Source organism: Anolis carolinensis, unplaced genomic scaffold (genome assembly GCF_035594765.1).
Source record: "Anolis carolinensis isolate JA03-04 unplaced genomic scaffold, rAnoCar3.1.pri scaffold_13, whole genome shotgun sequence".
NCBI classification, from domain to species: Eukaryota; Metazoa; Chordata; class Lepidosauria; order Squamata; family Dactyloidae; genus Anolis; species Anolis carolinensis.
This window is the reverse complement of record NW_026943824.1, coordinates 20,158,496-20,181,382: the sequence shown is the minus strand read 5'-3', so window position 1 is coordinate 20,181,382 and position 22,887 is coordinate 20,158,496. Positions and strand designations below refer to the sequence as shown.

Here is a 22,887-nt window from a genome sequence, read left to right as displayed (position 1 = left end):
GCCCCCAAACTAAGGCCCGGGGGCCGGATGTCACCCATCGAAGCTATTTATCCGGCCCCCACGGCACAAGGCCGGAAGGGGGTTGGGCTAAATGACCCAAGGGGTCTCTTCTTCTCTTACAACCATTATTATTATTATTATTATTATTATTATTATTATTATTATTATTATTATTATTATTATTATTAAACATTGAGGCTGGGTGGCCATCTGTCAGGGATGCTTTGCTTGTGCTTTCGGTGCACAAAGGCAGAAGGAGTTGGATTAAATGACCCAAGGGGTCTCTTCCAACCGTCTTTATTATTATTATTATTATTATTATTATTATTATTATTATTATTATTATTATTATTAACATTGAGGCTGGGTGGCCATTTGTCAGGGGTGCTTTGCTTGTGCTTTCAGTGCACAAGGGCAGAAGGGGGTTGAACTAAATGGCCCAAGGGGTCTCTTCCAACCCTTATTATTATTATCATCATCATCATCATTGAGGCTGTATTTGTTCCCATTTGGGTTTTTTTACTTCACGATAAGAGATGTGCAGTCTGCATTGGAATTTGTTTATGGGGGTTTTTTTTCAACTATAGTCCGGCCCTCCAATGGTCTGAGAGACCATGAACTGGCCCCCTGTTTAAAAAGTTTGGGGACGCCTGACCTAAGCAACCCAAAAGACAGTTGCATCTGTTAAGTAGGAAAATTTTAGGTTCGCTTATGCGGGGAGGCTAATTGAATTAATTTACGTCACCATAAAACCGTCCAGCAGCCATGTGTGCAGAAAGGAATGAGGAACTACTCCATCAAGGACTCGGTGTCACAGTAGATGATGACGCAGCAGCTCCCCCCGTGGCCAGAATAGAGCAGACCCTCATGAAGCTGGAAAATGTTAAATATCCTCTGTGTCTCTGTCTGTATGTCGTATGTCTAATAATGACATTGAATGTTTGCCATGTGTATGTGCATTGTGGTCCGCCCAGAGCCCCCTTCCGGGTGAGAAAGAAAGAAGGGCGGGATATAAATACTGCAAATAAATAAATGTGGAGAGGACCTTCTTTGCCCGTCCTTAGCCAGATACCAAGCAAAGTTATAAACCCTTTTGGTGTTTACTTGTCAAGATGACCCTCGCCCAACGCAACTGTTTAGCGCAGCGGAGACAAGGGGAAGCTTATGTCCAAAGCGCTTCTGGCTGAACTCCTGCCGACTTTTCCTTTTGAGCTCCCTCATTTCTCCTTAGTCTTCTTTCAGAGAGAGAGAGAGAGAGAGAGAGAGAGGGAAAAGCACTCTCGGCCTCGACTGAGCAGAGCAAATAAGAGCCGGCTTGGCAGACCCCGATGGTTAAATCATAATCATGCCATTACCTCTCCGAGGCTGGAATTGATGGCTCAGCCGTTATGGCCGCGCGCAATTAATCAAAGCGCATGCAACACTTTCCAGACACAACAAAGAGCCCGAGACACTCCAGGCCCAGGCAGCGCAAAGACAACGGGAACCGATTTACATGCCGTCCATTGGGAGGGAAAGCAGACGTTTACCGTCGTCTGGAAACCTTTTTTGAGGATCCATTTGCCAAGCTGTGCACTAGTCTTGCCACAGGTAGCAATTTCAAATATCACCAACGTACTTTCCAATCCCATCAGTGGAGTGGTGCCCTAAGCAGTTGTTAACAACAGCAATATAGGAGCCTCCGATGGCCTAGGGGATAAAAGCCTTGTGACTTGAAGGTTGGGTTGCTGACTTGCTCGAATCCCACCCGGGGAGAGCACGGGTGAGCTCCCTCTCTCAGCTCCAGCTCCATACGGCGACATGAGAGAAGCCTCCCTCCCACAAGGATGGTAAAAACATCAAAACATCCGGGCAATGTCCCCTGAGCAACGTCCTTGCAGACAGACAATTCTCTCACTCCAGAAGCAACTCCGGTTGCTCCTGACACGAGAAAAAAAAAAGCAATATTTATTTATCTGTCACATTTATATCCCGCCCTTCTCACCCGAAGGGACTCAGGGCGGCTTACAACAGTGGCAACCATTAGATGCCCATACAAATCAATATAAAACAGCACATAAAACAGTTAAAACTATTAAAATGCATTGTAAATTAAAATATAAGTTTCAAACATAAATACTGGGTTGCTGTGGGTTTTCTGGGCTGTCTGGCCATGTTACAGAAGCATTCTCTCCTGATGTTTCACCCACATCTTTGGCAGGCAACCTCAGAGGTTGTGAGTTTCATTTGGCAAAAAGAGGAACTTGAATACCCAAAGTTTATTTTTGTCTACAGCAGGGGTCCTCAAACTTTTTAAGTGGAGGGCCAATTCATGTCCCCTCAGATTGTTGAGGGGCCGAATTATCATTTGAAAAAAAAAAACCGAACAAATTCCTATGCTCACTGCACATGTCTTATCTGTAGTGCCAAAAAAAAAAAAACCCCAAAAAAACCCAGCAACAATTATTTATTTATTTGCTACATTTATACCCCACCATCCTGAAGGAGACTCAGAGCGGCTTACAAGTTGTATGTACATACAATATATTATATTATTAGCATAGCACAATATTAGCATTATATATTACTATATTGTACTATACCATTATACCGTAATATTATTAGTAATATTACATTTAATATATAATATATAAATAATATTATTATATTATACAATATTATTATATTGTATTATTATTATTAGCCACCCTGAGTCCCCTATCGGGTGAGAAGGGCGGGGTAGAAATACTGTTATAAATAAATAAATATTATATTGGATTACATTATAATATTATTATCAATATTATAGGTATAGACAATATATTATGTTATTACCATGTCATTCATTTACAATATTTCATTTACAATATTAGTAAATGAAAGAACAATACAATATTTAAAAATAAAAATATTTCTCAATATTTCTCAATATTTCTATTGAGGAGAGCACCACCTGGTGGATGGGCGGCGTCAGTGCCAGCCTCCAGAAGAACACTTGACGTGGTCAAGGGAGGCATCTAGTGGGAAATCCTGGGCAACACGTGGTGAGACGAACTCTCATCTCACAGGGTTGTTGTATGTTTTCCGGGCTGTCTGGCCATGTTCCAGCAGCATTCTCTCCTGACGTTTCGCCCACATCTATGGCAGGCATCCTCAGAGGTTGTGAGGCATGGAGAAACTAAGCAAGGAAGGTTTATCTATATCTGTGGAGAGTCCAGGGTGAGAGAAAAACTCTTGTCAGTTGGAGGCCAGTGTGAATGTTGTCGTTAATCACCCTAGTTTGCATTGAATGGCTTCATCTACTGGCTACTTTCTGCCTGGGGGCATTCTTTGTTAACTGCCCCTATTTCCTATGTCTCAGAGTGTTGCTTCTTATTGACTGTTCTGATTTATGAGTTTTTTTAAATTCACAAACATGTGGACAACTTCAACAGAAAGGAGGAAACCACGAAAATGGACAAAATCTGGCTACCAGTGCCAAGTTTGGTCTTGGTCAGCCATAGGTGAGGGTTGTAGTGGTCCCACTGGTGTAGACGAACGGTCGAAATGAAATGATAGCACTAAGGAAACGAAGGGGAAAAAATTGTGCACATCTCTACTGTTTACAGTTGTTCAGGGTCTGTTTTACAATCTATCTATATATATAAAAGAGTGATGGCATCAGGGCAGCGGACAAAACAACAAAACTACAGGCCCCCCAACCTCGAAATTTGACAACACAACCCATCATTCACAGCTCTAGGTTGATACAACAAAAAAGAAAAGAAAAACAAAGTCCTAATTACAGGGAGAGGAATAATAGTTTTTATCCAATTGCTGCCAGTTTGAAGGCCAAGCTCCGCCCACTTGGTCTCCTAGCAACCTCCTCAGCCCAGGGGACAGGCACAGTTAGGCCTCAGGCCTCTTCCACAAATTATCAGCTTTTAACTGGATTATATGGCAGTGTAGACTCAAGGCCCTTCCACACAGCTATATAACCTATTTAGAATCTTATATTATCTGCTTTGAACTGGATTATCTTGACTCCACACTGCCATATAATCCACTTCAGTGTGCATACTCAACATAAAGACAACCATACAACAGACATTCAATACCACCACTACCCCAACAATTTCTCACCAACCCCACCAGACAACGACACAGCAACGCGTGGCCGGGCACAGCTAGTGGTCTTATAATCCATGCGACCAATGAGACACATCTCTCTTTTGGGCACCTACTTACACTGGCTTTCTGCTTCCGAGGCTGCGTGATGCTTCTGACTTTGGAATCAACTGGCACGTGCTCTCTCTGTACTTCGCAGTGTCCAGCATCGCTGTCCCAAAAACACTCCTCTTCTATAGTATGTTCAAAAACTGTATCTGGGCCACGTCCTCATTGACTTGTGCATCAAAAGAGACAGACAAGTAGAGGAAATAAGAGCGGAGGGGTTGTTTTGCCCGTGAGCAGAGTGTGGAGTAAGCGGACTAACCAACGCTGGGAGGCCTCTGCCTCTTGTGCCTCCTGGGACAGATTAGGTGCCTGGTTAATCCGTGGGGCCGGTGGTACCAGCAGTCTTCTAGCACCTTACACAAACCCCCTTCTGTGTGTTCCAGCTGCCGTCGCATGTGACCCCGATTGCCAAGGGTTTGGGTCTTATGTGGGATTTGGAAGGAACGGGCCGTTGAGTCTGGAGTGAGCTGTGACACTTGGATCCTCCTGCAGAGAAGACTCGAGGGTACGATCCGCAAGTGCATCTTGGCCGGGGGGGGGGGGGGGGGTCACAAAAGGAAGCAGATTCTTTATTTCATCTTATTGCATTCTAATTTTTAGCCAGCAATAGTCCCTTGTGTATGCCTTCCCCAGCACTTTAATGGCTACAGTAGATTTGGTATCCACCCCTCCCTGATGATACCGACACAACTTGCACTTTTGGCCCAGTTTCTTTTGGAGCCAACCCAAGCTGGAGCTGACAGAGGGAGCTCATCCGCGCTCTCCCCGGGTGGGATTCGAACCTGGCAGCCTTCAGGTCAGCAGCCCAACCTTCAAGTCACAAGGCTTTTATCCCCTAGGCCACCGGAGGCTCCTAGCAAAATACTGAGGACACATGGAGCAAACTCAAGGACCATGGGCCAAGTCCAGCCTGTTTTGTACTTTTTTGTGGCCCTTTTGTGTTGGACTACAACTCCTATCTCATGGCTAGAGCTGATGGGAGTTGGGATACAGTCACATCTCCGTAGAGTCACAAGAGAAGAAATTTTGGAAATCAATACAGAAGGAGATTCAGAAAATATTAGAAATAGAAATACCATGGAAACCGGATTTTTTAAAATTAGGAATACACGAGATAAAGATGGGAAAAAATATATAGACAAATTATTATTTTATTGACTACGGCTGCAAGAATGTGTTACGCAAGAATATGGAAAAAAGAGGAAATACCAGAAGAAGATGCATGGATTACAAAAATACTCGAAATCAGAAATATGGATACACACACTTTTCCCATGTCAAAGAATAAGAGAACAAAAATAAAAGAAACTGACTGGAAACAAGTAACTGAATATCTCATACAAAAGAACAAAAAGATACTGATATGAAAAGAAGAATTCACAAAGAAAAAGGGGAAGAAAGAAGGAAGGGAGAAAGAATACGAATCGACAGGAAAAATAGAAAAGGATAAAAATAGAAAAATAGAAAAGGAAACCTTAAGAAGATACCAGGAAGTCGAAATAAACAAACCACTTTTTTATTTATTTTTATTATTTATTTATTTATTATTAAACTTATATACCGCTACTCCCAGTTTGGCTTGGAGCAGTTTACAAAAATAGATTAAAACAATACACTTGGCTTTAAAATAACAATAAAAACAATAAAAACCACAATAAAAGCAACAATAAAAACAGACATAGCCCCGAGTTTTTCACCCATTATCATCTTTCTACTCCTCCAATTTAATCTATTTTCTCTTTTTTCTTTTTTTAAATGCAGTTAATCAATTCTGAAGATGACAACAGCTAATTTATTTAACATTTTAAATATTTTGTATATAGTACATACATTGGGGTAGACACGTCAGATTGCGTTCTCCATCTTACTTTATTTCTGTTTCCTTCTTCACATCTGTTTCCTCAACCTTATATATATATATATATATATATATATATATATATATATATATGTTATTATTGTATCTTAAAATAAATCTTAATAAAGAGTATAATAAAAAAAGAAAAAGAAAATGAGTTTGACAACCCTGACGTAAGGCTCGCATTTTCTGCAACTTGAGAAACCCATTAATATTTTTGCAGGTGACTGATAGATGGTGGTGTGGGAATGGGTTACAGACAAAGGAATATCAGGGAGTTCATAGAATCATAGAATCATAGAATCGTAGAGTTGGAAGAGAACTCATGGGCCATCCAGTCCAAACCCATTCTGCCAAGAAGCAGGAAATCACATTCAAAGCACTCCCGACAGATGGCCATCCAGCCTCTGCTTAAAAGCCTCCACCACAGCCCGAGGCAGAGAGTTCCACTGCTGAACAGCCCTTCTCACAGTGAGGAAGTTCTTCCTGATGTTCAGGTGGAATCTCCTTTCCTGTAGTTTGAAGCCATTGTTCCATTGCATCCTAGTCTGCTTACACTGACAATCTAATGCAGTTTCCATTGCATTATATGGGGAAACTATGGATGAAGGTCCGCTAGGGGGAGGCATTGGGATTGCAAATACAATTTCACCCTGAAAATGTGGGGAATCTTTTGAAGGAATGCCTTCTGCTCCAAAGCATAGGAGAGTTGAATGAAAAGTAATGCCTCCACCTTCGTTACTTGGGTTTGGATGGAAATATCTTAATAAATCAAATGCAGAAATAATCCTTAGAATGTGCTCTTTAACTACCACTATTCACTTCTCCACATCATCACCAGACAATTGGATATATTTCTGCTAACGATGAACACGTTTCCTGAAGTCGTCACGGAAGAAGTCGACACTCTGTTTCCGCGACCAGCGTCTCACAGGACCCATCGTGCACAGATCTTCTGATAGCCAAGTAAAGCAATAATGTAAACCACACGTTCTTGTGAAACGCTGATTATGCTTGAAATTTCTCTCTGAGTGATACAACAATCATCCTGAATCAGTCTGTCAACCTTTTGCTTGTGAGACTCGGTGGTTGCTGTCACAGGACGTCCAACTCTTTGTTTGTCACGCAAGTCAGATGTTCCCACCTCAATATCTTTAAACTTACTTGCCCAACGATGCACAGGACTCACATCAACACAATAGCCACAAACAACTTGCATTCTCTGATGGATCTCCTTTGGGGTGACACCTGCTGCTGCCAAGAAATCAATGATTGCACGTTGCTTAACTTGCATTGACCGACCGTCTGCGCAGGGTTCCATACTTCTCACTTTAACAACACAACCGTTCAATGCTAAGGCTTCCCGCCAAATGGAAGTGTAGAGGAGAGTCTACTGAACAAGCCAGGACCTGCCTAAGACCAGTACTGCCATCTGTTGAAGAGTTACGAAGGTGGAGGCATTACTTTTCATTCAACCCTCATATATGTTGGAAATAGCAACCTCCCAAGCCACTCATTCACTCACTATTTGTTTGTTAATGTGTATATTTGGTAACCTGTATTCTATGTCTGTTGATTTGCCAGTTTGACTCTTTGGTGTGGGAGGAGTTATAGGCATGTGATTATACTGAGCATGTGCAGACTCAGTACTCCATTTTGTATTAAGTATCTGTTTGGACTTCAATGGAGAAGTATGTGTTTGGACTTCAATGGGAGCAGAGATCTTTCATCAGACCTCAGAGGAGGTGAATGCATACAAGATGCTGCTTGGACTTCAGTTGAGAGGTCAGTTTAGAGACTTTAATATTTGCTTATGGACTTAAGTGAGTACAACTATACTAAATACTATGGACTATTGATAAAGAGTGATACCCTGTGTTCTCAACACAGAGAGAACAACTATACCCTATCCGTAACTGAACTTGTATAGTGAACTTGTGCCTGTATAGTGAATTAATACAAGATATGTTATTTTTCAAAGTTTTTGTTTTTATCTCTGAGTGCATATTTTAACTAAGAGCTTTCAAACGGGTGTATATCTTTTGGGCAACTTCAACTGCAAAGAAACAATCATCCTCTGCTAGCCAAATATATATATATATTGTAGTGGCATGTTTTCACCCTTGGCAGTCTAAAGGCATGGTTCTTCAGTCTAACAGCTGAGTAACCCGTGTGCCATTACATGAATACTTGTGAATATCACTTGTTAAAAGAGTTGACTTTCTAACAAGGCCATGCTTTTCTTGACTAGCGACTTTCCAAAGGTGGAGATTCACATTTGCCAAAAAGACATAGAATATATAGTATATCAGGCATGGGTAAACTTGGGCCGTCCAGGTGTTTTGGACTTCAACTCCCACAATTCCTAACAGCCTACCAGCTGTTAGGAATTGTGGGAGTTGGAGTCCAAAACACCTGGAGGGCCCAAGTTTGCCTGTGCCTGTAGTATATAGTACTGTTCCCAACCATTCAACGCCAAAAGAAAACCATTCAAACAGTTTACATCAGAACAATAGACAATATAAACTATCTAACTGTTACTTAACAAACAAAGTGACGACAAATAAAATAAAAAATACAAACATTAAAAAATACAAACTGGGGTTATATATAAAACTGAGTACATCGGAACTCCATCAGGTGAGGTTCAGGAATCCAATGGCCAGGAATACGAAAATGGACCTAGGTAAAGGTGAAGGTTTTCCCCTTGACGTTAAGTCCAGTATAATATATTATACATTATAATATATTGTATATGCCTATAATAGTAATAATATTATTTTGTAATACAATATAATACTAATAATACAATATAATAATATTAATTATATATTATATATTACATGTAATATTATTAATAATATTACAATATATAGATATAGTACAATATGGTAATTTATTGCCAGTATGGTGCTATGCTAATAATATAATATTGTATGTAAATTTAATTTTTAAGCTCCTCTGAGTCCCCTTCGGGGTGAGAAGGGCAGGATATAAATGTATTAAATAAATAAATAAATTGCTATTATTATTATTATTATTACTATGATCATCATTACTATTATTGCTACTATTATCATCATCATCATTATTACTGGAGCCTCCAGATGGCGTAGTGGACTAAGTGACTTGAAGGTTGGGTTGCTGACCTGAAGGCTGCCAGGTTCGAATCCCACCTGGGGAGAGTGTGGATGAGCTCCCTCTGTCAGCTCCAGCTCCATGCGGGGACATGAGAGAAGCCTCCCACAAGGATGGTAAAAACATCAAAACATCTGGGCAATGTCCCCTGGGCAACGTCCTTGCAGACGGCCAATTCTCTCGCTCCAGAAGCAACTCTGGTTGCTCCTGACACGAAAAAAAAAATCATTATTACTATAATGATTATTATTACTACTTCAGTAGAGTCTCACTTATCCAACATAAACGGGCCAGCAAAACATTGGATAAGCGAAAATCTTGGATAATAAGGAGGGATTAAGGTAAAGCCTATTAAACATCAAATTAGGTTATGATTTTACAAATTAAGCACCAAAACTTCATGTTATACAACAAATTTGACAGAAAAAGTAGTTCAATATGCATTAATGCTATGTAGTAATTACTGTATTTACGAATTTAGCACCAAAATATCACGATGTATTGAAAACATTGACTACAAAAATGTGTTGGATAATCCAGAGGCTTGGATAAGTGAGACTCTACTGTATTATTTTATAAATAGTTACTTGAGGGATACTTATATATTTATATTATTATCTAACTAGTTATTTGGTGGATACTTACATATTTGTATTAGTACATAAATAGTTACTTGGTGGATACTTATATATTTGTATTAGTACATAAATAGTTACTTGGTGGATACTTATATATTTGTACTAGTATATAAATAGTTACTTGATGGATACTTATATAGTTCTATTATTATGTAGCTAGTTACTTGAGGGATACTTATATATTTGTATTAGTACAGTAGAGTCTCACTTATCCAACATTCTGGATTATCCAAGGCATTTTTGTAGTCAATGTTTTCAATACATCATGATATTTTGGTGCTAAATTCGTAAATACAGTAATTACTACACAGCATTACTGCGTTTACTGTATTTACGAATTTAGCACCAAAATATCACGATGTATTGAAAACATTGACTACAAAAATGCCTTGGATAATCCAGAATGTTGGATAAGTGAGACTCTACTGTATTACTACTATCATCGTTACTTTTAGTGCTACTATCATCTCCACCATTACTAATATTACTACTACTATTACAATCATCACCATCGCTATTATTGCTACTGTTGTCGTCGTCATCATTACTATTCTTACTGCTATTATCATTATGATCATTAACCAGTTTAACCTGCTGTGCCACCCGGGGGCTCCTAAAAATAGACCTAATCAACTATAATAGGACTGGGTTGTTGTATGTCTTTCGGGCTGTGTGGCCATGTTCCAGAAGCATTCTCTCCTGACGTTTCACCCACATCTATGGCAGGCATCCTCAGAGGTTGTGAGAAATAATAATAATAATAATAATAATAATAATAATAATAATAATAATAATAGGGTTGTTGTATGTATTCCGGGCTGTATGGCCATGCTCCAGAAGCATTCTCTCCTGACGTTTCGCCCACACCTATGGAAGGCATCCTCAGAAGTTGTGAGGCATGGAGAAACTAGGCAAGGAAGGTAAATATATATATATATCTGTGGAGAGTCCAGGATGTGGCAAGAGTCCTTTGTCAGTTGGAAGCCAGTGCTAATGTTTCAGTTAATCACCCTAATTAGCATTGGAAAGGTTTGTCTCTTATAACAGGACTGGCAGAGCGGTGGTGCCAACTACGTATCACAGGGCCAGGGAAGCGGATGCAGGACAGAGTCCTATCTAGGGACGAATCCTTCCCGAAGGCTTGCTGGAAGATCCAGGTTCTCAGTTCCTTACGAAAGGTGGACAGTGAGGGAGCTCCATGGGCAGCGAGTTCCAAAGTTCCTTTTCCCTCCAGCGCCCCCTTGTGGCCTCCGCCCAGATAACGAAGGGCAACTGTGTGAATTCGTTCACACAATTCTTTATTTATTTATTTTGTTTTTATCCCCCTTTTCTCCGATGCGTGGGATTCAAAATGGTTAAAAACGGCCAAAATTGCACGACACTAAAAAGCACAGCATCATAAACCAAATAAAATAGGGGGGGGGGGGAATTAAATTGCACTAGATTTCCCCTGACATGAAATCTAGTCGTGTCTAACTCTGGGGATTGGTGCTCGTCTCCATTACTACGCCAAAGAGCCGGCGTTGTCCGTAGACACCTCCAACGTCATACTGCATGGAGTGCTGTTACCTTCCCGCCAATAGCAGCAGTACCTATTGATCTACTCACATTGGCATATTTTCGAATTGCTAGGTTCGCAGAAGCTGGGGCTAACAACGGGAGCTCACCGCACCCCCCAGATTCGAACCACCTATCTTTTGGTCAGAAAGTTCAGCAGCTCAATGGTTTGATTTGGGTGAGTTGTGGATACTGGGATTTATAGTTCACCTGCAATTGATGAGCGCTCTGAACTCCACTGAGGATGGAATTGGACCAAACTTGGCACATAGAGGCCCCACGCCCAGCGAAAAATACTGGAGGTCTTTTGGGGAAATTCACCTTGATTTGTGGGAGTTGTGGATGCTGGGATTTGTAGTTCACCTGCAATCGATGAGCACTCTGAACTCCACCGAGCACTCTCGAGGAGGGATGCTCCGGAGGGAGGGAAAGAGAGAGGGGGGGAGGGAGGGAGGGAGGGAGGGGGGAGGTCTCTGGGCCGTCCCCGCCCCGCCCCGCAGCCCTCCCCCTCCCTCCCCCCTCCCCCCTCCCTCCCTCCCAGAGCCGGCAATCTGCTTCTCATTTCCTCCGGGAGTTGACGTTTCTCGGCTCCTTGGCAAGGCGGGCGGGGGGCTGAGACACTCGCGAGGAAGAAGGAAGGAAGGAAGGAGCGCCGAGGAGGAGGAGGAAGAAGAGGAGGAGGAGGAGGAGGAGGAGGAGAGGGACGGGCGCGCGCCTTCTCCCCGCGGGACACGCTCGGCGGGCCTCCCTCCCCCCCCCCTCCCCCCCTCCCTCCCTGCCCGGACACGCGCCCCGGAGCCGGACTTGCAACCTGTTCGCCCGGCCCAGGTCAGTCGCGCCCCCTTCCTCCCCTCTTGGCTTGCTTCTCTCTTCCCTTCTCTTCCCTCTCTCCTTCCTTCCTTCCTTCCTTCCTTCCTTCCTTCCTTCCTTCCTTCCTTCCTTCCTTCCTTCCTTCCTTCCCACCTTGCTTCCTTCTCCTTCTCTCTTTCTCTCTCTCCTTCTCTCCCTGGCCTCCTGTTCCTTTGCTTCCACCCTCCTTCTTTTCTCTCTCACTTCCTTCCCTCTCTCTTTTCTTCCTTCTCTCCTTCTTTGCTTATTTGCCTGCTTTCCTTTCCCCCTCTCTCCTTCCCTCCTTCCATCCTTCCTTCCTTCTCTCCTTCCTTCTTTCCTTCCCTCTTTGCCTTCTTCTCTCCTTCCTTCCTTCCTTCCCTCCTTCCTTCCCTCCCTCTTCCCTCTCTCCTTCATTTCTTCCTTCCTTTTTCCCTCTTTGCTTCCTTCTCTCCTTCCTTCCTTCCTTCCTTCCTTCCTTCCCTCGCTCCCTGCTTCTTTGCTTCCCTCCCTCCTTCCTTTCTCTCTTCCTTCCCTCCCTCTTTGCTTACTTCCTTGCTTCCCTTCCTCTCTCTCTGCTTCCTCCTTCCTTCTTTCCTTCCTTGCTTCCCTTCCTCTCTCTCTGCTTCCTCCTTCCTTCTTTCTCTTCCTTTCTCCTTTCTTCTTCCTTCTCTCCTTCTTTCCTTCCTTCTTTCCTTCCTTGCTTCCCTTCCTCTCTCTCTGCTTCCTCCTTCCTTCTTTCTCTTCCTTTCTCCTTTCTTCTTCCTTCTCTCCTTCTTTCCTTCCTTCTTTCCTTCCTTCTTTCCTTCCTTGCTTCCCTTCCTCTCTCTCTGCTTCCTCCTTCCTTCTTTCTCTTCCTTTCTCCTTTCTTCTTCCTTCTCTCCTTCTTTCCTTCCTTCTTTCCCTCCTTGCTTCCCTTCCTCTCTCTCTGCTTCCTCCTTCCTTCTTTCTCTTCCTTTCTCCTTTCTTCTTCCTTCTCTCCTTCCCCCTACCTTCCCTCCCTCCCTCCTTCCTTCCTTCTTTCCTTCCCTCTTTGCTTCCTTCTCTCCTTCCTTCCCTCCCTCTCTCCTTCTTTCTTTTCTTCTTTCCTTCCTTCTTTCCTTCCTTCTTTCCTTCCTTGCTTTCCTTCCTCTCTCTCTGCTTCCTCCTTCCTTCTTTCTCTTCCTTCTCTCCTTCTTTCCTTCTTTCTTTCCTTCCTTCTTTCCGCACCTTGAGCTGTCAACAGCCAAGTCTCTACCTCCCTCTCGGCCTTTGCTTTCTAAATCTTGGCATTATTCTGAAACTTGGTTGCTGTGAGTTTTCCAGGCTGTCTGGCCATCTTCCAGAAGCATTTTTTTCTGACGTTTCGCCCATATACATGGCAGGCATCTTCAGAGGTTGTGAGGTCTGTTGGAAACTAGACGAGTGGGGTTGATATATCGGTGGAATGATGTCCAGAGTGGGAGGAAGAAAGAATTCCAGGCAGGAAACAATCAGGGCCAGCTAACACCTCCCAACAAGGGATTCACCCAGGCAATAAGCAGCCAGGCCTTGAAGCTGAGAGGCTATTCAGTGCTAATGATAATAATAATAATAATAATAATAATAATAATAATAATAATAATTCGAAGACCTGGATGTTCCAATGTTTTCATTGCCTGCCAGTCGTAACCATTTCGTGCCCTAACCCTCAGCACTTGACCCTATTCCTGAATCTCGTTGCCTTGTGTTTTTGCACCTGCCTGCTTTCCCTGTAATTTCTTAATAGCCACACCGTTTAGTCCTGATCCTCACTATGTATTTTATTAATGTTATTTTACTGTTATTGTTTTAATTATACATGCTGTTGTATTGTTTTATCTGTTGATCAGGCTTGGTCTCCATGTGAACCACTCTGAGTCCCTTCAGGGAGATGGAAGCAGGTTATAAATAACTTTTTAAAATTATTATTATTATTATTAGTACAGTAGAGTCTCACTTATCCAAGCTAAACGGGCCGGCAGAAGCTTGGATAAGCGAATATCTTGGATAATAAGGAGGGATTAAGGAAAAACCTATTAAACATCAAATTAGGTTATGATTTTACAAATTAGGTTATGATTTTACAAATTAAGCACCAAAACATCATGTTATACAACAAATTTGACAGAAAAAGTAGTTCAATATGCAGTAATGTTATATTGTAATTTCTGTATTTACAAATTTAGCACCAAAATATCATGATATATTGAAAACATTGACTACAAAAATGCGTTGGATAATCCAGAATGTTGGATAAGTGAGACTCTACTGTATTATTATTATTACTAGCTGTGCCCGGCCACGCATTGCTGTGGCTTATGGGACACATTCGTTGGCCAGGTGGAATAGCAGTGAATGGCCTTGCAGCCTCAAAGCCTGGCTGTTTCCTGGAGTAGCTGGAGTCGCACCCTCAATCCAAGAGCCGCTGTGAAGCCTGGCTCCTTCCTTTGCAGGGGAATCCTTGTTTGGCCAGATTGAACTGCACTGAATAGTCTTGCAGCTTAAAAGCCTGGCCGCTTTCTTCAGAGGGCATCCTTGCTAGGCCAGGGTGAATGGAGAGAGTAATAATAATAATAATAATAATAACAACTTTATTTTTATACCCCGCCCCATCTCCCCGAAGGGACTCGGGGCGGCTTACACGGGGCCTGGCCCGATAAAACAAACAAATAACAGTAACAAAGCAATAAAACAATTATCCCAGTAAAAAACACCAATAAAAACAATCATTAAAATCAACAAGCAGGATACAGTGTTAAAAACAGGAGACTAATTTGTAGATCCCAGGCATAATATTATTATTATATATATTATTATTATTAATCGGAGTGGCCAATTGAAACATTCACACTTGCCTCAAGCAGACACGGGTTCTTTCTTTCTCTCTCCCATCCTGGGCATCATCATTCCACAGGGATATAGATATATATAAACCCCACTTGACAAGTTTCCAACAGACCTCACAACCTCTGAGGATGCCTGCCCTAGATGTGGGCGAAACCTCAGGAGAGAGTGCTTCTGGAACATGGCCAGGCGGCACAGCAAGCCAGCAATTCTGGCCACGAAAGCCTTCGAGGACCCATTCTGAAACTTGTTTGTAAAAGAAGCTGGGAAAGTGTCTCTCTCCCCTCCCTGCTTGCAGGGATTTAAAAGTCTGATTCTCGCTCTGCCCAGGCGTTGATTTGGACACTCTTTCCATAGGGACGGATCTTGCGTTGACCGTGAGCAAGGAGGTGTGGAAGACGGGCCTACAAGGGGGAGAAAGGCTGTGCGTCTTGTTACATAACAGGCAGGCCCCACAAGCAGTGGCCTGTTGTCTTTTCAAGTCTCTTGCTGTGCGGTTTTGAGAGAGGTGGTCTTCCCTCCAGGTGTTTGGACTGCAACTCCCACCATTCCTAACAGCCTCGGGCCCCTTCCTTTTCCCCCTCAGCCGCTTAAGCAACATGCATCCAACCTCCACTGAGGTGTGATGCAAACATACGTCCACCTCCACTGAGGTGTAAATCAGATTGACTTCAAATTGGAGTCCTGAGTCTGAACATGCTCAGTACAATCACATGTCTAGCGGCTGAGGGGGAAAACAAAAGGGCCTGAAGCTGTTAGTAACAGTGGGAGTTGGAGTCCAAAACACCTGGAGAGAGGGACAAAGTTGGCCCATGTTTGTATCTAGAGCAGCGTTTCTCAACCTGGGGGTCGGGACCGTTGGTGGGGTCGCAAGAGGGGGTTCAGAGGGGTCCCCAAAGCACAGTATTTTCTGTTGGTCATGGGGGTTCTGTGTGGGAAGTTCTGTCATTGGTGGGGTTCAAGGGGCTCTTTGATTGTAGGTGAACTATAAATCCCAGCAACTACAACTCCCAAATGTCAAGGTCTGTTTTCCCCAAACTCCACCAGTGTTCACATTTGACCATATTGAGTATTGGTGCCAAGTTTGGTCCAGATCAATCGTTGTTTGAGCCCACAGTGCTCTCTGGATGTAGGTGAACTACAACTCCCAAACTCAAGATCAATGCTCACCAAACCCTTCCAGCATTTCCTGTTGGCCACGGGAGTTCTGTGGAGTTGGTTCAATTCCATTGTTGGTGGAGTTCAGAGTGCTCTTTGAATGTAGGTGAACTATAAATCTCTGCAACTACAACTCCCAAATCTCAAGGTCTGTTTTCCCCAAACTCCACCAGTGTTTGCATTTGGGCATATTGAGTATTGGTGCCAAGTTTGGTCCGGATCAATCGTTGTTTGAGCCCACAGTTTTGAGTTCCATGTCCCAAGTTTGGTTCAATTCCATTGTTGGTGGAGTTCAGAGTGCTCTTTGAGTGTAGGCGAACTATAAATCCCAGCAACTATAACTCCCAAATGACAAAATCATTTACCAGTATTCAAATTTGGGCATATTCGAATGTGGTCCAGCGAATGAAAATACATCCTGCATATCAGATACCTGCATTACGATTCATAACAGCAGCAAAATTATGTTCGTTATGAAGTAACAAGGAGTCGCGGCATTAGGAAGGTAGAGAACCACAGATCGAGAGGCAGCGCGTGTCTTGAAAGCAGCATCTTGCTCTCGCGCACTTTCTGTTCTCGACGGCATGTGTGAGATTGGCAACAGGGACACCAGATGCCTCCCCAAAGGTTGTTCTTGGCACTCGCGAGCCTGGAAGCGGAGGACACGGGGAAGAAAAACGTGGCTCCCCTGCCCTCGCCTTGCCCTGTGGCCTTGGGCGGGAGCATAGGTGGATTTGGGGGAAAGCCTCATCCCTTTCTCGAGCGCCAAGAATACCCTATATACTCGAGTATAACCCGACCCAAATAACGTGTTTCCCCAAAAATAAGACCGTGTCTTATATTAATTTTTGTTCCCAAAGATGCTCTAGGTCTTATTTTCAGGGGATGTATTATTTTTCCATGAAGAAGAATTCACCTTTATTGTTGAACAAAAAAATGAACATTTATTATATACTAGCTGTGTCCGGCCACGCGTTGCTGTGGCGAAGTATGATGGTATGGGAAATAAAGTATTGAGGAATTGGTGGTAGTTAAGGTAAAGGGTAAAGGGTTATATAGCTGTGTGGAAGGGCCTTGAGTCTACACTGCCATATAATCCAGTTAAAATCTGATGATCTGTATTTTATAGGCAGTGTGGAAGAGGCCTAAGTGAGGCCTAACTCTGCCTGTCCCCTGGGCTGAGTGGGCAGAGCTTAGCCTTCTAACTGGCAGCAATTGGATAAAAACAATTATTCCTTTCCCTCTAATTAGGACTTTATTTTTCTTTCTTTTTTTGTTGTCTGAACGTAGAGGCATGGATGAGGGGTTGTGCTGCCAAGTTTAGTGTTTCTGGGATGTGTAGTTTTGTTGTTTTGTCCTAGACCGAAATTTCATTACTCTTTTATATATATAGACTGTACAGTAGTTGTCATCATAAACCAGCATAACCAGACAAATGGTGAATCCTATCAAGAATTTCTTGTTGCTGCCAATATTTCCATGTACAACACTTTCTGGTACGTACATTTACCAATCCTGCAAGTTCTGGTGTTCTGTTTGTTGGGCATGCTTCCAAACAAAAACTTTGCTAGGTCTTACTTTTGGGTGAGGCCTTATATTTAGAAATTCAGCAAAACCTCTACTAGGTCTTATTTTCTGGGGATGTCTTATTTTAGGGGAAACAGGGTATAAGCCGAGGCACCTCATTTTACCACAAAAAAACTGGGAAAACATTGACTCAAGTATAAGCCGAGAGCGGTAAATCCTTTCTATCGATATTCCTTCCAAAAGAAGAGGAAACGGGAGCAACTGCAAAAGAACTGTTGCTGATCCTACTCAAACACAAGCAGAGGATGGTATGAAAACTCTCCAGTCCGGAAGGAATTCAGGAGCCCAGCGAAGGCAGAAGGATGTGGCTGTAGTTGAGGAGATCTCTTGCTGCGGTTGGTGCACAAGGGCCTTGGAGAAGGCGGACTGCTTTCGCTGTGCCGTGAACCTGCCTGAGAAACGCAGCCGAGAAACCCACAGGCACAGCCGCTCGCTCTGTGTGGGATGGGATCAGTGGCCGGCCGGCCGGCCCCGCGCATACCAAGTGGCGTGCTTAAGAACCCGTGAGGCAGCCAAACAATGCGGCAGGAATGTGTGAAGGGGTTTAGGGTGGCTGGGCCCGGATTACGGTCCTGCAGAGCGACTCCTTGGGTGCTATTACGCAGGAATAAAGTGTGTCAGGAGCGACTTAGGCTGGGAAGGCTGCGCCAGTCTACGCCGTCCTGTCCTCCACGCCAACCCCGTCGCAGGCAGGTCTCGGGGTGGGATCCCGGGGGGTTCAAGACCCTCTCTGGAAAGGTCTCTCTTGCCACCAGGCATTCAGTGAGGTTCAGGTAAATCATGGAGGGAAGGTTAAATTTATTTATTTTTTTATTTATTTATTTATTTTTATTTGTTTTATACTGCTACTGTTTTTATTCGGGCTTGGCCCCATGTCAGCCGCCCTGAGTCCCCTTTGGGGAGATAGAGGAGGGGTATAAAAATAAAGTTATTATTATTTACAGCATTTCTATTCCGCCCTTCTTTCTCAGCCCGAAGGGGACTCAGGGCAGATCACAATGCACACAGACATGGCAAACGTTCAATGTCATTGGACATATGACATACAGACAGAGGCACTTTAACATTTTCCAGCTTCCGGCTTCATGGTGGTATGCTCGATTCTGGCCACAGGGGGAGCTGCCGCTTCCCCAGCCACTCATGACACCGAGTCCTTGATGGTAGTACTTCCTCATTCCTTTCTGTGCACTGCTGGCAATGTTATGGTGTCATAAATTAGTTAAATTAGCCTCCCTGCATAAAGCGGTACCTAAATTTTCTACTCGACAGATGCAACTGCTTAGGTCAACAACGAGCTACAATATCAATGGTCAGGAGCTCAATCCGACCCGGGCTGGCTTCGAACTCAAGATCTCTCGATCAATAGTGATTTATTGCAGCTGGCTACCAACCAGCTGTGCCACAGCCCAGCCCTGATGATGACCCAGCGGCTTTTGATACCATCGACCATGGCATGGACCCAGCTAGTGGCCTGTGGGGTCCTTCAGGGTTCAGTTCTGTCTCCCATCATCCGGAATATTAGGGTTTGGGGTCAGGTCAGATTTATGCGGATGACACCCAAGGATGACGTCCTGGTTCTAAATCGGTGCCTGTCATCAGTAGTGGACCGGTTGAGGGCTAACAATTATTATTGACAGCATTTATATTCCGCCCTTCTTTCTCACCCCGAAGGGGACTCAGGGCGGATCACATTACACATATAGGCAAACATTCAGTGCCTTTTAACATAGAACAAAGACAAGACAAACATAGGCTCCGAGCGGGCCTCGAACTCATGACCTCCTGCTCAGAGTGATTCATTGCAGTGATTCATTGCAGCTGCTCTCCAGCCTGCGCCACAGCCCGAGCCCATCTGTCACAGGTATCCCTACCACCAGGCAACAGGCTCTTGGCTTAGGATGGTTGCTTTCTTTCCTTTCTGAGATTTTCAGCGTCGGATGCCAGGATCATTGGCCCAGTTTGGGCATTGCCAATAAATGCAGGTCAGGATTTACAGGAATATAATAATTCTTCGTGTAAGAATTAGGGAGCCCCTAGTGGCGCAGCGTGTTAAACCGCTGAGTTGCTGAACTTGCAGACCGAAAGGTCGCAGGCTTGAATCCGGGGAACGAGGTGAGCTCCTGTTGTTAGCCCCAGCTTCTGCCAACCTAGCAGTTTGAAAACATGCAAATGTGAGTAGATCAATAGGTACTGCTTCGGGGGGAAGGTAACATTGACGCTCCATGCACTCATGCTGGCCACATGACCTAGGAGGTGTCTACGGACAATGCCGGCTCTTCAGCTTAGAAATGGAGATGAGCACCAACCCCCAGAGTCAGACATGACTGGACTTAATGTCAGGGGAAAACCTTGACCCTTTACCCTAATGTAAGAATTACATTAAGACCTCACAACTTCTTAGAATGCATGCCATAGATATGGGTGAAACGCCAGGAGAGAATGCTTCTTGGCTTGACAATACTACTAGTACTACTACTACTAATAATAATAATAATAATAATAATAATAATAATAATAATAATAATAATGCAATTGCTGTTGCCCACTTTTGGTCCAAAACTATTTAGCTGTTTGTGATTCCTTTATTCTATCACTTTAAAACTTATTTATTATGCAACGCTTTTGACACGAAATATATAATAATAATAATAATAATAATAATATGGCTTGACAATACTACTACTACTACTACTACTACTACTAATAATAATAATAATAATAATAATAATAATAATAATGCAATTGCTGTTGCCCACTTTTGGTCCAAAACTATTTAGCTGTTTGTGATTCCTTTATTATATCACTTTTAAACGTATTTATTATGCAGTGCTTTTGACACAAAATAGATAATAATAATAATAATAATAATAATAATAATAATAATAATAATAACAAGAAGAAGAAGAAGAAGAAGTGTCTATTTGTGCAAATATTTGTGCATGTATGTTTTCTCTTCCTATTTTCCCACTTAGGGCCCTTCCACGCAGCCGTATAACCCAGAATATCATGGCAGATAATCCACAATATCTGCTTTGAACTGAGTTATCTGAGTCCACACTGTCATATATTCCAGTTCAAATGTGGGTTTTATACAGCTGTGTGGAAGGGGCCTCGCTGTCTCTCGCCACAATGACTGGCAAGGCAGCGAACCCACTCCTTATTTTAGTCCAAATTTAAAAGACTTATTCAAAGTACTGAGCCATAGCCTGAATAGTTCAGGACCCTGGAGAGTTCCTTTGAAGTTTAGCCTAAAACCCAGAGGCCGTCCATCCCTCCACGGGTGGCAGGGCCACCAGCTCGCTCCTTGTCAAAACGCCTCTAGATTTCATGCAGAAGGGATCTTTCATGCGTCAAAACAGAATAAAAGATGGGCACATGGGGCAGAGCTTTTTCTAAAAGTAGGTGAACTACATCTCCCCTAAATCACTGTCGATTCTTCCCAAATCCCTTCAGTGTTTTCTGTTGGTCCTGAGGGTTTTGTGTGGGAAGTTTGGCCCAATTCTGTCATTGGTGGGGTTCAAAGGGCTTTTTGATTGTAGGTGAACTATAAATCCCAGCAACTACAACTCCCAAATGTCAAGGTCTGTTTCCCCCAAACTCCACCAGTGTCCACATTGGGGAATATTGAGTATTGGTGCCAAGTCTGGTCCAGATCCGTCATTGTTTGGAGTCCACAGTGATCTCTGGATGTAGGTGAACTGCAACTCTCAAATTCAATGCGCAGCAAACCCTTCCAGCATTTCCTGTTGGTCACGGGAGTTCTGTGTGCCAAGTTTGGTTCAGTTCCATTGTTGGTAGAGTTCAGAATGCTCTTTGATTGTAGGGGAACTATAATTCCCAAATGACAAATTTGGGAGTATCGGGTATTTCTGCCAAATGTGATCCAGTGAATGAAAATATATCCTGCATATCAGATATTTACATTACGAGTCATAACAGGAGCAAAATGACAGTAATGACGTCGCAACGGAAACAATGTGATGGTTGTGGGTCACCACGATATGAGGAACTGTATTGAGGTTTCGTGGCATCAGGAAGGCGGTACCACTGCTCTAAAGTCTCCAGAAAGAGAGGGCACAATTTGCATCATACTTGCATAAATACTTGTTGGAATGTTTTAAGTTTATGTCAAATACGTTGTTGTTGTTTTGGGCTTGTCCCTGTTGTGAGCCGCCCCGAGTCCCTTCGGGGAGATGGGGCGGGATATAAAAATAAAGTTTATTTTATTATTTATAAATAGAAATATAGTAACTCTTATCATGGAAGGTTAGGCTGTGACCGGGTGATTGATACACTTACAGCAGAACGGAAAAACATTCTACTTTTCGAAACAGGCGCTGGAGCAGAACATCTTGCTTCTGTGGAGGGTCCGCATTGCAATGCGCAGGGCAGATAAATCACACACCCCTGCGCCACAGATGGAGGTGTTTTTGGACAGGATTCCAGTGAGTCAGAAGACCCCCCAAGTCACGACAGATTGGTTTGTGCAGAACGAGCCACCGTTTGTCCGTGTGTTTGTGCACACTCATACAGCGCTGCCACAGAAACAGATAGCAAGCCCTCCTTGAGTGGTGGCTTCGTATCATTGTCCTTAACTGTAGAAAACCGTGAATGGGGAGTAGCCTTGCCTTGACCGTTCTTTCTGATGCATCTCTTCTCGGTGCCTTTGTGTTCCCTCTGGTTTCCCCCCCATTGTGTTTTGCAACTTAAGGAATCCGGCTTCTTTTTCAGAAGATGCTAATTTCCCTCTTCCATGGGGGGTGGGCAGGGGGTTAAGTGATGTTAATGCCAGTCAGGTTCTAAGACAATCGATTGAGACCCTGACTGATCTTGCACCAAGAGGCTGAATTGTCAGGTTCTGCTTTTGTCGCAGAGCTTCAAGCAGAAAAATAGCGATGGCCAGTTGCAGTTGAAGCAATGCCACGTACAATCTGTGTTGGTTTGTTGCAAAACGTACTAGTGTTACAAGAAATGCTGCCATTACTAGTACAGTAGAGTCTCGCTTATCCAAGATAAACGGGCCGGCAGAACATTGGATAAGCAAAAATCTTGGATAATAAGGAGGGATTAATAAAAAAGCCTATT

General features: G+C 43.3%; 1 protein-coding gene across 3 annotated transcripts in view; it reads left to right on the top strand.

Annotated features, from left to right (window-relative positions):
• The first annotated feature begins 6,732 nt into the window (after positions 1–6,732).
• The window catches only part of ntn3 (netrin 3), a 73,827-nt gene continuing 57,672 nt past the window's right edge, over positions 6,733–22,887 (top strand). Inside the window, exon 1 of one of the 3 annotated variants that reach the window (XM_062964450.1) lies at positions 6,733–7,837. In XM_062964450.1, the coding sequence (XP_062820520.1) occupies positions 7,686–7,837 (152 nt within the window). In that variant the 5' untranslated portion in view covers positions 6,733–7,685. Of the gene's footprint in view, positions 7,838–11,924; positions 12,214–18,103; positions 18,576–22,887 lie in introns of those variants that run through there. The other 2 variants (XM_062964451.1, XM_062964449.1) reach the window with 2 other exon arrangements.